The 15,958-nt window shown below is 50.4% G+C and overlaps 1 protein-coding gene across 4 annotated transcripts in view; it reads left to right on the top strand.

Moving 5' to 3' along the window:
- The window catches only part of PKNOX2 (PBX/knotted 1 homeobox 2), a 301,299-nt gene that overhangs the window by 261,323 nt on the left and 24,018 nt on the right, over nt 1-15,958 (top strand). For all 4 annotated transcript variants that reach the window (XM_010829459.1, XM_010829458.1, XM_010829460.1 and 1 more), the window contains one exon: nt 2,788-2,976. In XM_010829459.1, coding sequence (XP_010827761.1) covers nt 2,788-2,976 — 189 coding nt within the window. The remainder of the gene's footprint in view (nt 1-2,787; nt 2,977-15,958) is intronic.

The following is a 15,958-nucleotide window of genomic DNA, read 5'->3' on the forward strand; positions in this document are numbered from 1 at the left end:
GCTGGACCATTTTTTATATCCGCCAGTTACACATGAGTGATCCAGTTTCTAATTCCTTGCCAACATTTAGTGTTATCTCTATTTTTAATGTTAACCACTCTGATAGGTGTGTGGTGACACCTTACTGTGGTTGTAAGTTGCATTTCCTTGATGATGCATGCATGTGTGCTAAGTCACTTCAGTTGTATCTAACTCTTTGTGACCCCATGGACTGTAGCCCACCAGGCTTCTCTGTCCGTGGGATTCTCCACACAAGAGTACTGGAGTGGGTTGCCATGCCCTCCTCCAGGGGATCTTCCCAACTCAGGGGTAGAACCTGGGTCTCCTGCTTTGCAGGAAGATTCTTTACCATTTGAGCCGCCAGAGAAGACCCTTCCCTGGTAATTCTGAACATCTTTTCATGCGGCTATTTGCCATCTATGTATCCTCCTCAGTGAAATGTCTGATGTTGTCTTTTGCCCATGTTCTAATTGGATTGCTTGTTATTTTACTGGTTAGTTTTGAGAGTTCTTTATATATTCTAGATATAAGTCCTTTGTCAGATGCGTGTTTTTCAGATATTTTCTCCTGTTCTGTAGTTTGTCTTTTCATCTTCTTCACAGGGTCTTTTGAAGAGCAAACATTTTACACTTTGATAAGTTTCAATTCATCAAGTTTCCCTTTTCTGGGTCATGTTTTTGGTGTCAAATCTAAGACTTCTTTGCCTAGCCCTCTGTCCTGATTATTTTCTCTTGTGTTTCTTTTTTTTCTTTCTTAAAAATTTTACAGTTTTATGCCTTATGTTTTGGTCTTTGAGTTAATTTTTGTGTAAGATGTGAAAATCCACTGTTTTGCTTGTAGATGGCCAATTGCTCCAACATCTTTATTTGAAAAGTGATTTGGCCATATCTACCACGAACCAAAAGAATGTCCATAGATTTTTTTTCCCGATCACTTTTGGGATCTTGTCCTAAGGAAATAATGAAGAAGGATTAATAAGCTGTAAAGTTGGAAAATACTCACTTAACATTTTTTATAAAGTTGAAAAATTGGAATTAACCTAAATGCCCAACAATAAGGAATTGGCTAAGTAAGGCACACACATGGAATGATATGTTATTGCTGTTAGTCGCTAAGTCGTGTCTGATTCTTTGCAATCCCATGGACTGAAGCCCACCAGGCTCCTCTGTCCACAGAATTCTCCAGGCAAGAATATTGGAGGGGGTTGCCATTCCCTTATCCAGAGGATCTTCCTGACCCAGGGATTGAACCCAGGTCTCCTGCATTGCAGGCAGATTCTTTACCGTCTGAGTCACGGGGAAGCCCCATGGAATTTTTATTATTTTTTTCATTATTTTATTATATTATTATCTTTATTATTGCATGGAATGGTATGCAATAATTTAAAATATATTTACTCAATAACTTTTACCCATTCGAGAACTATATACTCAGTATCCACATGTTAATAACCACAATAACAGGATGAGCAAATTAGATGCCACGTCTCCCTTCTAGAAGCCCACAGGCTAGAAGCGAGAATAGAGAAAACAATGCTGCCACTTAGAAAAACACATCTGGTAAACTAAGGGGAGAAACAGGAAACAAAATTGCGTGTGCCAAGTGACTGAAACTGTGTTGACATATGTGCATGTGAACCCCTCCCCCAGAAAACCCATTATGTTCTAGGGTGATTGGGTCGAGGGCAGCCTTTTTCATCCTCTGTTTTCCTTACTTCCCATAGTGCTTTCTTTTTATAATAATAGCAACAATAAAAAGAAAAGGTTCAATTGAGAAATAGCCTCTTGCCTTGAAAGGTTAGGAACGTCCATTTGAAGAGGCGGCAGGCTCACGTACAACCACCCGAAGGGTATGGAAAAAGCCAGTGCAGACAGTTGAGTATCCCAGCGCCCAGCTCAGTCACGCTGGATGACGCGGTCAGTCAACAAGCGTTGATGGGGTGTCTGCACGGTTACTGGCATCACATGAGGCCCTCAGACCACGCGTCTAAGAATAGCCGGTCCCTGGCCTCTTGGGGCTCTTACCAGGAGCTCTGATCCCTGTCTTCCTCATGCCGGTTCAGGGCCACACCCTTCGAATCTTGTGCCTTCCCTAAGACGCTCCTTTCTGCAATCCTGCACAGCTGTCAGGAAGGGCGTCATTGCGTCCAGCTGTCAGGTAGTAAGGTACAGAACTTACGCACTTGACCAAGGCCACACAGACAGGCAGGCCCAGAGCTGGAAACCTGGCCTTCCATCTCTAAGGCTGTTCTCAGAATAGCACATCTGCCCTCATTACAGCTATGATAACAGGAGGCTCAAAAAAGTAAACAGGGGCTTTCCTGGTGGTCCAGTGGGTAAGACTCTGCCTGCCAATGCAGGGCATATGGGTTCAGTTCCGAGCCTAGGAAGATTCCAGGTGCCTCGGGGCAACTAAGCCCATACACCACAACTACTGAAGCCCAAGTGCCTAGAGCCTGCGCTCTGCAACAAGAGAAGCCACTGCAATGAGAAGCCCGGGCACCGCAACTAGAGAGTAGCCCCCTCTCGCCGCAGCTAGAGAAACCTGCGTGCAGCAACAAAGACCCAGGGTAGCTGTGTATAGATTTTTTTTTTAAGTAAAAAAAAAAAAAATCTGTGCATTTAAAAATACAAGCTAACAATCTGCATGTACCCACAGAGAGAATTTAAATCCTCCATCGCCAGAGCAGGGCTTCTCTCTGCTGGTGTGCTTGGGGTTCAAGGGTCAAGACAGTGAGGGGACTGGAATCCGGACACACCTGAGCTCACCTATCTTTCCTCTCCACAGATGGTGAAGGCGATCCAGGTGCTGAGGATCCACCTGCTGGAGCTGGAGAAAGTCAATGAACTCTGCAAGGACTTTTGTAACCGGTACATCACCTGCCTCAAAACCAAGATGCACAGTGATAATCTGCTCAGGAACGACCTCGGGGGACCCTACTCCCCCAACCAGCCCTCCATAAACCTTCACTCACAGGTAACACAGAGCACTGGGTCCTCACTCCTAGCCAGGCTCCAAAGCCAGGTATCAGAAGGTCCCGTGGTTTAGGGAAATGGTTTAGAGTCACTGGATCCTTTCATCATGAGATGCATCCTCTGGTCCATTCCTCCTGCTATTTTCAGGCAGCCAGACCCTTGAAAGCCCAGTGCTCACCACGCCAGGGCATCAATATTCCCTAGAAAATGACTAAATCTGAGAGGGACAATGTTCAAAGCGACTCCTGGCTTCCGGGTCCAAGAAATTGCAGGAAATAAGCACAAAAGTTAAGGAGATGGAGAGTTTTGCTGGAGGATGAGGCAGGACAGAGCTGGGAATGGAATCAGACATGCCAGCACCACCCCTCGGATTCTCCAGGGGCTTTGGTTTAATGAGTTCTTGTGTTCTGGGCAGGAGGGTTTGGGGGAAGTGGTCCTCTCCTGAATTCCACTCAATAGAAGAATACAGAAGCTTCCCAAGGGGCAGCTTTTCCCCGATCATTCTCTAGTTGCTCACCCCACCCTGGCACATCTGTCTCCTTGTGGTTCAAGGCCACTGTATAAGTCACCTAAAGTCACCCCCTCCTCTCAAGATTCACCTGCCACCTTCATCCTGGGAACCGGGAGCTGTGGAAACAGTAACTCTGTGCTCTAGGAGAGAATGGGTTCTCTCCAGGGCAGAATATTCCCCCCAAACCTATGAACTATAAAAGCTTCCTGGCAATACCTTTCCAACTCACTGGTGTCTATATAAGCCCTAGGCTCATCCCCTTCTCCCACTGAGCTCTGAGTCCAGGACAGGCACATGGAGATCCCACAGGAGGTTTGCAGTAGCCTTCTACCCATGAGACAATCAGGCTTGGGGATACAGTTGAACTTTCTAAGAATGCTTGATGAAATGTGCTGGAAAGAGTGCCAAAGAAAGGTGATGCCATTTTTAACCTGTAAATTTTAAGGACCAACACATATCATCTATTTCTCTAGGTTGGCAGAGGCAGGGGAAGGGACAGGGTGACCTCTAGAAGGCCAGCCACGCCTTGTACATGTTGACCACAAAAGTCACATCGAACCCACCCCCAGGGCATCTCTGGGGGACTCAATAGTGAGTACTGCAGGAGACACGAGGCAGGAAGTTTATTTCCTCTTCCCTTTGCTTGAAATCACCAAATCACTTTATTACAGATCTAAACTCTGCCGCCCAGGCTTCTGCTTGCTAATATTCTCTTGAAATAGACTCATTCCTTCAGAGTCTTATTGTACTTTCCCTTATGATCAAAATTAGCAAGAAACTTGCATAAAAGAGGACAATAATTGCTCAACGAGCATCTCGTTTGTAATTTATTAGTTTCTATTATTGTGGGTTACCATGGCGACGCTGCGCAGCCCCGGTGACGGGAGAGATGCAAGATAGGAGCCGAGGAGGCTGTGAGGCCTCACCAAATGGAGATGCACATTTTTATCAGTAATTTTCATGAAAATAATAAGTGAGGAGTTAATGAGATGGAAAGCCATCCTGTGGCTATTGTGAATTTGTTTTAAGTGTTGATCTAATTAGAATGCATCGGTCAGGAAAAGTAATGAGGATTTAGTGCCTCACAGAGATGTGAGGATCATATCAGAAAATTAGCACAAGTCTTTGGAAATAATCAGGTCCTTGGAGAGGCACCAGGTTTCCCCTTCTGGGCCCTCCAACCCCAACTCGAGCTCTGGCATTGGGGGTGTACCAGGGTAGAGGGGAAAGAAAGGAGGGCCAGGGGGCTTAGTAGCCACAGGGGCCTCCGAAATGTTGGAGTCCCGGGGCCAACAGGTTCGTCCTGCAGGAAGCAGGGTCACTGGGAGACACTAGTAGAGAAGGATAACGTGGGTGCTGGGTGAACCAGGCATGGGCGATACTGTCTGCAGAAGTCAGTCTTCCTGGGGGATCCCAGCATCCAATGCCTCTGAGTTTAGAGAGAAGAGGAAGGAACTCTGATCTCTATCACTGCAAGCATCACATCGGTGCCTGACAGTGGAGCTGGCCCTGGGGTGACCGCTGCAGAAAGGCCTCTGATCCGCTTAGAAAGGGGAGCTCAGACAATCTGACAAAAACAAAGACACTGAAAAAGAGAGAAGACACTTGGCGAGGTGGTCCTGTTTGCCGCTTCTTAGACCGCCCCTTTCGTTTCCTGTCTCTGCCCCCAGCTCCTCGGTTCAGGCTTCAGTGGGTGAATAAGGTAATTACACACGAGCTACTGTCAAAGCTTCCTATTCTGCTCTTCTGTGGCTACCTCGAGGCCCTCCTACGCACACACACATGCTTTCACACCCGCACACCTCTTAGGCTTCTGCGGCTGGCTTTATCATCTAAAGCACTGTTCAAGCCCTTCTCCTGCTCAAAAACTCCATCACCAGCTCCCCCAGGGTTTTCACATCCTTTCACGTAACATTCAAGGCCCTCCTAGGTCACTGTTTTTCCATGCCCGTGTGTTTGGGTGATGTCCCCACACCTCTGCAGGACCGAACCCAGCTTCTTCGCCAAGGGCAGTAAGAAGGCTGCCCTCCCCATAGAGGCCTCCTGGACGCCCCACCTCAAAGCTGGACTTTCCTTTCTCTCAGCTAACTCCTGGGCATGACGGGCCATTTATGTGATAAATATCACATGTGACTTTGCATCATCATCACTTGTGTAAGCCTTGTTTTCCTCTCCTGGATAACAAACATTTTTTGAGCAAAGATGGGATTTCATGTATTATTATGTCTATACCCGACAGTAACCACACAGAGTCTGGTGCATGGTAGTTAACCAATAATTTTCTGTTGAAGGATGTAATATGATGAGAAAGATGGAGAGAGAAAAATCAGAGGCAAGAAGAAGTCTGAGGAGGGAAGGAGAAATAGGGAGAAAGAGGGAAAGAAAGGCAAATATCAAGGGTATGCTTTGCTTTTCTGCCTTATATTCTTTTTTCAAACTTTTAATTTTTATATTGGCATTTAGTTGATTAGCAGTGTTGTGATAGCTTCAGGTGAACAGCGAAGGGACTCAGCCATACATATACATGTATCCATTCTTCCCCAAACTCCCATCCAAGGCTGCCACATAACATTAAGCAGAGTTCCCTACGCTATACAGTAGGTCTCAAGGGTCATGTTTGAGAGGGAGGTGCAGAGAGGATGAAGAACTGGAGGAAAAGAGCAACAAAGACAAAGAGACGCAGACAAGGAAGAGGAAAGTGAGTCTGGAGACAGACAGGGGCAGAAAGAGATGGAAAGAGAGTTGGTGACAGCAGTCGGGGGAGGGGCCGGGGCGGGGTCGGCGCAGTGTCCTGGGGTGTGCAGAGGAGAAGGTGGGCAGGATGCCTTGTGTGTGTCGCCCCATCCTCATTCCCAGGCTCCCATCTCTTCCTTGCTAAGGTGGGTGCGGGCTGGCCCTGGGCCTCCCCAGGAAGGAGAGCCCCATGGGGCTGAGAGACTCAGTGCAGGAGGCAGGCCTGGGGTCTGAGCATGGAAATCAGCACCAGAAAGGAAAGAGGAGGAGCATGTCTGTGTGTGTGTGTGAGTGTGTGTGCGTGTGTGTATCTGCATACACATTCGTCATGGTTCGACCTTAATCCCCCCCAGCCTGAAATAGCCGCAGTGCGCGCCAGCCTGGCCTGGGGAGGGGTGTCTCCCCTCCGGAACATGATCCACAGGATCAACATTCCGGACGCCCGCCAGCTTTGTTGCAAAGTGCTGGCTCATGCTTTTGCCTGTGTGCTGATCATCCAGTCTTGTGTTGCAAAGTGGGAGATATTTTTTTTTTACTCACATTGGTCCCCCTCTCTCGGATGCCATACCGTGTCCTCATCTGGCACAATGGGGTCTGGGCATACTCCCCACGTGGCCTTCCATTTCGATGCGTGAGCTTTCTCTATAGGGGGTAGAATGGGAGTGCCGAGTGGAGGAGACTGCTTCGTCCAAGCAGGAGAGCTAAACTGGGGTTTCCAAGGGCTTGGACCACAGCCTGGTCTTCCCCCTCCCCAGGAAGCCATCCTGCCCTGCCTGTGTCTAATGACATCCTAGCTTCTTACTCAGCAGAGCCCAGGCTTCCTGTGTGGGCAGATCCTTAGCAAGGAACCTCTTCCTTGATTCCAGGGGCTTCCTTGGTGGTTCAGACTGTAAAAGAATCTGCCTGCAATGAGGGACACCTGGGTTCGATCCCTGGGTTGGGACAATCCCCTGGAGGAGGGCATGGCAACCCACTCCAGTGGCTCTTGCCTGGAAAATCCCATGGACAGAGGAGTCTGGCAGGCTACAGATCATGGGGTCTCAAAGAGTCAGACACAACTGAGCAACTAACACTTTCACTTTCCTTGATTCCACTGAAGAGACCCTCACGCCAAGCTTGCATTTAACCTTAAACCATCTTTCGCCTTGGAGATTAAACCCCAGCTCTCTTCCAGGGCAGATCAGGCTGAGCCACAGTTCTCACTCAGTTGCCAAGCACTGGAGGGGCGCTTACTGTATGCACTGCACTAGGTCCTGAGAGAACACTGTGAATTTTCCAGGATGAGCACTCAACCTCAGTGGGAGGGAGCCACCTGAAGATCTAGATAAGTTCTGTGAGCATACAGTGCTCAGGGGCAAGAGGACCCTGAGGAAGGACAGGAAAGCAGCCGCTGGAAGGGGTCTGGATTGAGCGAAGCATGTACATGGCCTGAGGTTGCCCAGTCACCTCTCAGCATCCTTCTACCTCCCGCTGGGAAAGACCAGGCCCCACCTGTATACCCTCATGGCCAGGGTCTGTTCCGGCCCAGAGACAGACTGAGCCAACCTCAGGAGGGATCAGATAGGTGTGCAGGAGAATTTCCAAAGCTAATGTGATTGGAGAAGCTGTAGCTTCACTGGCTTTGGGAGGACCTCCTGAGGGAGGGAGCATTTCAGGCAGGCTTGGGTCAGTAGGGGCTTGGGGTAGTTAGGCTTGGGGTTTCCCTGGTGGCTCAGATGGTAAAGAATCTGCCTGCAGTGCAGGAGACCCCAGGTTCAATTCCTGGGTCAGGAAAATCCCCTGGAGAAGGGAATGGCAACCCACTCCAGTATTCTTGCCTGGAAAATCCATGGACAGAGGAGCCTGGTGGGCTATAGTGCATGGAGTTGCAAAGAGTCGGACACGACTAAGTGACTAAAGCTTTCATTTTCACTTTTTCTTTTCACTCAGGTGAGTGGAGGGCGGTTAGTAGACAATCTAGGAGCTCTTGGTGTGAGTGTTCCCAGTGTAAAGAGAAGTCTGGAGAAGGGGAGGAACAGAGAGAACAGTCCCTGGAGCAAAGAGGCCAGGGTTTAGGGGGAAACTCATGCCTCAAGCATCTGTTCAGGGATCTACCGAGCCTGCTCAGTTCCAAGGGCATAAAAACCACTGCAACACAATCTCTAGCTGCAAATGGAGTATCTTGCAGCCAGATTGGTGGGGGCTATGCCTTGAGTCTGATCATCATAACTGCCAAAGACTTCCATTCTTCAGTGAGAATGTGGGCAATGGGTTAAGGCTTGAAGACGCATTGGAGATAAATGGACTAAGTTGCTACCTCTTGAGCTGCTCAAGGGAGAACTGGCAGAGAAAAGGGAGAAAACGTCCACGTTTATTGAGCTCCCTGGTCTCAGACACTGTGTGTACTGGGTGTTTGACACAGATTCTCTCACTCATCACAACCAGCCTGCAAAGTGCACATTCTTTTCTCCACTTTATACTCAAGGAAAGGGAAACTCAGGGCAGTTAAGGCTCAAGGCCCCATGCCTAATAAGCGACAGAGTCAGGGATGGAGTCCTCCAGAGTCCATTTTCATTTCCTAGGTCCTTTTACTTTTTCAGAGATGTGTAGGAAGGAGAACCAGGGTTCCTGGACCCCTAGTGGGGAGCCATGACCCTGTCTAGTTGTCAATCAGGGATGAGAGAGCAAGTGAGAAAGCAATTGCGGAGAAGAAAGAATTTGGATTCGCTAATTGAAAGTAGGGAGGGGAGAGGCCACAGAGAGCAGAGTTCTGAGATACCAGGCTTCGCCCACCAGATGTCACTCCGCAGGTGGGCTGCTCTCTAAAAATACAGGAAGGGCATTATCAGTGCACCCCCGCCTGGGGAAGGGGACTTGCCGATTGACCCACAGGGAGTCTGCATTTCCAGGATTAGCAGGAAGCCAAGGGGGTGGAGGGCCAACACCTCAGGCCAGCCCCTGGAAGTTCTGCGTCGTGGCCGAGCGTGGGAGTGGTGGTCCACTCTGCAGGGTCACTACTGAGATGGAAAGGGGACACCCCCAACCCAAGTGACAGGACACTGAGTTCCACTGCCTTCTTCCTCCATGGGTGTTAAGGCTGTCCCTCCTGGGTCCCTAGCCCCCCACCCCACGACCCCACCCACCCTCCAGCTCAGGGGCCAGGACCTGCTGAAGGCCGCCCTACCAGGCTCGGAAACCAAAGCGGCTCCCTCCTTCCAAGGGAGGGTTCCTTAAGAGCGGCAGCTGCTGCGTGTCCCTGCAGGCCAAGTGCTTTTCCCTTGAGATGTCAGCTCCCACCAGGAGAGGAAGAGGAACGGGGTTAGGTGGCTTGTTTACATGTGACTGGCTTCCTGGGTTCGGGAACCCGACTCTTCTTAGCCCGCTGGCTTTGCCAGAAATGGAGGGACACTGCCAAGAATGGGGTGCCTGGGGACAACGGTAACCTCCTCAGCAGGTCCAGACCTCAGCTCAGGCAGGCCGCCGACCTACCGAGCATCTATCAGGCACCCAGTGCTGTGCTGGGTAGCTTGGGGGAATTTAAAGACCCCTGTTTCCCTAAAAGAAAAAAAGAAAAGAAAAACCCTGCAACCAAACAGGGGAAAAGACACATGTATAAGAAAGATGCCTTCTGCTGTGTGCCCAGTGTGCCAAGCCAACAGGAAGCGTTAAAAAGGAGTTGAGAGGATGGGCCAAGGGCATGCCCGAGTGGGTCAGGACAAGCTTCCCAGCAGAACCCAGGCTCTCAGAACTGGCTCCCCACCCCCAGCCCAGGCAAGATAGGCGCAAACCGGTCCTCCTAGGAGGCTGGGGAGGCTTTGGGAGAAACGTCTGGGCTGGTGGATCAGCAGAGACCCCTAGTGGCCTGGGGGTGGATGGCAGCCATCTGGGGCCGCCCGCCCCCCCCGCCCCGCCCCCGCATACCCTCCACCCACTCACAATACATCTCAGGGAGTGGTGGTGTTTTTTTCTAAAATCCCCAACTGGAAGGGCCTGTGCGAGTTCATCCAATTCACTCCCCTGTTTCGCAGGCATCCTAATAAGATAAAAAAAATTCCAGCTATTGCAAAACAACTTAAAGGAAAACTCTAATCAGTTCTTTCCTTCACTCTTCATTTCTTCCTGCCATCACAATTTGTTCCAGGAATTTCTTCCTTGAGTGGAAATTAAGTCTTCCCAGGCAGCACAAGCCCTCCCCTTAATAACAGTGAAGGAAGACAGTCCAAGGAGCTGACATACCTCCCCCTGGGCTGACATCAGACCACAGTGTCAGAGTTCACAGTCAATGCCAGCTTATTTCCAACCCCAACCCCACCCTCTGCTTTTAAAAGTAATCATGGAGCCCTTCACTTTTTCGTAGTTCAAAAGGGCTTCCTTTTGAACAACTCATCTTTTTTTGTTCCAGAAATGAAATGTGGAGTAGAACTCACCCAGTGACCACTGTGGGTCAGAAGGAATGACCGATGGCCCCAGGGCCCAAGGGCCTGGCAGCTGGCCCATGGGCGGTGTCGAGGAGTGCAAGTTCTCAGCTGTCGTAAGCTGCTCTCCTGCCTCTCTCTGCCCCACTCCCCGAGGGGCTTTCAGCCTGTGTCTCTGAGAAACAGCACACAAGGAGCAGGAGAGAGATGAGGCCTGTGGAGCCCAGCTCATTGGTTTCCATCTGACCTCTTGGTCATCTGGTCCCCGCCCTAAAGGATGTCCTTCCTGGGAAACTCTAAGCTTTCAGCTTTTTGGCCCATTCCCTACTAGAAAGTAAGAGACCCAGTGGAACAGCTCCAGCAGAGAAGCCAGGAAGAATGCCCATGATTCCTAGGCTTCTGGCAGTTTCCAGAGGCTTGGGGACACCCCTGCCATGCTCCTGAACACGGCAGAGAACTCCTGGGCTGGATAACCAGCTTTCAGACCCTGGTTCCTGGGCAACTCAAGGGATGTGAGACCCCGGATATTGGGATGTCACTGAAAGTACCACATGTGCCCCTCACCTCTTTATGGGGCCAAGGAGCCTGGCAGGAAACAGCTCTGTTTGGGTCTAGATGGAGTAGCATCCACCTGGTTCGGAGTGTGATGAGCCCCAGGAGGAAGCTGTCAAGAAGATAATAACACTGTGTGCTTAGCCAACGTCTTCTCCCCAGGGGGCTCCTGCTGCTGCCATAGTAGCTCCTCCTTCAGAAAAGACCAGGAGGTGGTCCCCAGAGACCCAGTCCCTTTGTCTCCATAGAGACAAGGCTCTGGCAGGCTGGAGACTAAGGCAGGACCAGAAATAGCTGCGAAGTCAAGTCACGGGGCTCGTCTGGGACAGAGACTGCAGCTTCGGATTCTGTGGCTTGGCCTTGGACCAGGAACACCATTTGGGCAGGGAAGCTGGCACAGGGCACGTGGCACTGACCACCATGGCTAGGTGTGCAACTCTGGGTGAACCTCTGCTGTTGCTAAGTAAGGAACCCGCAAGGCTCTGCGACTTCTAGGACAGGTTTTAAACCCTGGCTGTGCCGTTCCCTAGTGGAGTGACCTCAGCCAGAGGAAGTGGGAAATGATTTACTAGGTGCCTAAATGTGCCAGACACCATGCTTACCTTGGAGCCTGGCTGACTGGCTCCAAAGCTCATCTCCCCACCGCAGCATCCGTGCCACACTTGGGACTGGAAGACCCGGATTCAAGAGCTATGTGACTCAAGAATGTCACTTCCATTCTCAGGACCTTGATTCCTCCTCAGGCGAACAGAATCGACGATATTTGGGAATTCTCTCCTCTGCTGACCCCATAGGTAGTGGTGAGGTTAAGATGAAATAGTGCAGTGAGAGAATGTTCTCTGATACTCAGTGTGTGTAATAAAAATGTGGTGTTCAGTCCCAGCTGATCTTTGGGACCATCTGAGAGGGGTTTTTTAAAAACACAGACTGCTAGGACTTCCCTTGTGGTCCAGCAGCTAAGACTGTGCTCCCAAGGCAGGGAGCCTCGGTTCAATCCCTGGTCGGGGAACTAGATCCCACGTGCCAACAACTCAAAAAAGAAAAGAAAAGAAAAGAAACACGAGATGGCTGATGGTCTCATTTAATGGCCCTGAGAATCTGTGTCTTTAAATACACTCCAGTGCTCAGGCAGGTTTGTGAAACAGCTCATATTTACAAATGTCAGAGACTGCCAGCAAAAGGAGAAGGGGGCAGCAGAGGACAGGATGGTTAGATAGCATCACCTGCTTAATGGACATGATTCTGAGCAGACTCTGGGAGACAGTGGAAGACAGGGGAGCCTGCCAGGCTACACTCCATGGGGTCACAAAGAGTCGGACACAACTGAGCAACAACAACAACACCAACAAAGAGATGAATATCACTTCTCTAGACCCCAGAGATGCCAATATTTTGCTTCTTCTCTGTCCCAGCTAAGCTGTGGTCAGCACAGGCCCCTGACCACAGTCTCCACCCAGGAGGTTCTCTGTTTCATTCCTTTACTGATGTAACTCAGCTGCCTCTTAGCACCTCCCAGCAAAGACCCAGAGTAGGAGGAGAGGGTAGGAAAGTGAAGGGTCTGATGGAAAGAATAAATTGCCTTTAGTTACCCAAACCGGTTAAGCTGGCACAAAGGTTAACCAAGCCACAAGGCTGAGAACCAGTCAGAGTGTGAATAAGCCAGGGAAGATCCAAGTGATAACTCACTCTCTTGCCTCTGGCTAGTAAAGATGTGCTGGTTGAATCCCAAGTCATACATCTTGTATTTATTTTACTGGCTTTGCATATATTTTCCTAACCTTGCTGGATTTATTCTGGGGATGGAAGAAGGTCTGGAACAACTTTTTATGTTGGAAATTCCCAAATATCCTTATTCAATGGTGAGCACCGTGGCATGGATGGTTCCAAACCAGAGGTCATTGAAAAGTCATTTGCCATGAGTTTTATGGTGAGTGTCAATGGAGTGGCTGTCCTCAACTATTAAATGTACCTTCCAGAGACTTCCTTGGTGATCCAGTGACCAAGACTCCATGTTCCCAGTGCAAGGGGCCTGGGTTCAATCCCTGGTCAGGGAATTCAATCCCACATGCCTCAACTGAAGATCCTGCAGGCCACACCTAACACCTGGCACAGTGAAATAAAATAAATAAGTAGTTTTTTGTTTTTTTTTTTTAATTTTCAAGTTTGTCCCAGCTTTTCATAATCTCAGTACTGGTTTACACCCTGGGAGAAAGGTTGGCTGGGAGGCTGGATCGAGGGGAGCTCAAGTTCGGAACAGACTCAAGCTGAAGAGTCAGGCTTCGAGGATTCCTGGGTGTGAACACAGGGCCAGACACATCTTATAAATAAGGAGCCCACTGAAGGGCTGTGCATGCGTGCTAAGTCGTTTCAGTCATGTCTGACTCTTTGTAACCCCATGGACTGTAGCCTGCCAGTCTCCTCTGTCCATGGGTTTCTCCAGGCAAGAATACTGGGGTGGGTTGCCATGGGACCAAAGAGCCATGATGTGCTAATTCCTAATCGACCATCCTTTCCTCGGGTGCCCATGCCGCCTCTGTATGTCCGGGTTTGGGTTGTTTTTATCTGCTCACCTGCTCATATTCATTGAACCCCTGTGATTCCAGGAGCACCTTGCTGCCCAGTTCTTGGCCCTGGGGTGGGGGTGCAGTGTTTGTGGGTGAAGGAGGGCTGTGGCCTAACCTTGTTGTTGCTACCCACCTGGGGGACCTTGAGCAAGTGTTTTGGGTTTCTTAGCCTCAATTCCTCGTTTGTACCCCAGGGAGCTGGAATACTCAGGCTGTAAGGGCCCTTCTCCCAGCGACAGGGGAGCCTGGTGGGCTGCAGTCCATGGGGTCGCACAGAGTCGGACACGACTGAAGCGACTTAGCAACAGCAACAGCAAAAGGGCCCTTCCAGTTTCTAGATTTCTGCAGCTCAGATGGTGTTACACTTGAGCTGTCCAAATGGAAAGGCTGAGAGTCCTGCTCAAAGAATAAACCTCACTGGTGGGGAGGCCCTCACAGGTCCCAGAAAGGAAAAAGTGAGGCAGGAGCTGGCCCCTCCTCCCTTCACCAAGGTCACAGCCGCAGAGGTGAGCCAGTGGGGAAGCAAGGCCTCCTCCCCCACCCCGCCCCATCAGAAGCCAGATAGGAGGCGAGGGCGTGGAGGAGGGGCAACCAGACTCCAGTCCCACGGCTGCTTATTTATAGCCTGATCTCCTCAGCCCTGGGCCGGACAGTCCAGGAGGGTAAAAAAAGGCAGTTCTGGAGAAGATGCCAAGGGTGGGTAAGCAGCTGAATCGAGTGAAACTGTCTGTACCGACTGCCTCCACCTGCAAGGCTCAGCCAGCTCCTGAGAGCTAGGGTCTGGGAAGTGACGTGCCACGGCTGTCCCCCGGCCCCTGATGTGTCTTCTTGGTCTGTGGCTCCAGATTTGCAGGCAGTGGCTCCAGGTTTTGCTCCAGGCACACACTTCTTGCTGCATGCTCTCGATCTTCCTGCAGCTGATGGTCCAAGCTCATCCGGTCCTTAAACCAAAGCTAGGGAACTGGGGGCTTTCTCTTCCCCCGGATTTTCTTAACCATGGCATGTTCAGTCATGTCTGACTCTTTGCGACTCCATGGACTGCGTGCAGCATGCCAGGCTTCCCTGTCCTTCACTGTCTCCCAGAGTTTGCGCACACTCCTATCCACTAAGTCGATGATGCCATCCAACCATCTCATCCTCTGTCACCCCCTTCTCCTTCTGCCTTTAATCTTTCCCAGCATCAGGGTCTTTTCTAATGAGTTGGTTCTTCGCATCAGATGGCCAAAATATTGGAGCTTCAGCTTCAGCATCAGTCCTTCCAATGAATATTCAGGGTTGATTTCCTTTAGGATGGACTGGCTTGATCACCCTGCTGTCCATTTTCTTAACCATTTTCCTGTCTAAATCCTAAAAGCTTCAGGCCTGTGATTCCAGGCTTTCGCCATGGGAATGACCATCCTAGCCAGCAGGTTACCCAGTATAAGTCTTGTCTTCACAGGAAGAACTGTGGTTGGGGGCTGCTCAGCGACCCCAGTGGGTCTTTTCAGGCTCACTTACTTTCCACCATTCATGCCTGCCTTGCTTTCTCCAAACGAAACCTAGAGACCCCAACCCTCACACTCAATTCCTTCCTCACAAACCTTCCCTAGCAGAGCAGAGCGCCCGGTGACCAAGGAGGGAGGCCTCACTGCCCCTTCCTGGAGGCTCTCAGCTGAGCCTGCTTCCTGTCCACCTACATCAGAGTCCAAGCACTCTCTGCCCAGCTCTTAGGTGGCAATGATGAGTGTGCCAGAAAAAAAAAAAAGGCCCCTTAGCTGCTTTGGATTGTCTGCAGGAAAGGGGCCCGCAGGTGACAGCCTGGGGAGTGAGCCTCTTCAGGGGGCTCTCTGTTGGGGACCTAAGGAGGGGGGGAGCTGATGAAATGTGCCCCCAGCTGAGGGGACACTCCTATGGGATGCCCTGGAAGACGGGTGATGAAGAGGACAGGGGGCTATCTTTATTATTATTTAGCAAATATTTTAGTAGCCACGATACGGCAGATCTGAACTAAGTACAGATAGTACGTTGGCGGCTGCTTTGTGGGGAGCTTTGTGTCATAAACGCCGTGATACGGGTGCTGAGCAGCGAGGCCCTCGGTGGCAGGAGGCTTCTGGGGATAGCTGAGGGTGAAGGATGAGTATGCGCCAAGCAGGTAAAGCCTGGTTCCCAGCCCTGGCTTCACATCCGAGTCACCTGGAGCTTTCAACATGCACTTTCCCCACAGAGCCCTGGCCACACCCCTGACCAATT

The sequence above is a fragment of the Bison bison genome, unplaced genomic scaffold (genome assembly GCF_000754665.1).
Source record: "Bison bison bison isolate TAMUID 2011002044 unplaced genomic scaffold, Bison_UMD1.0 scf7180017864506, whole genome shotgun sequence".
Taxonomy (NCBI): domain Eukaryota; kingdom Metazoa; phylum Chordata; class Mammalia; order Artiodactyla; family Bovidae; genus Bison; species Bison bison.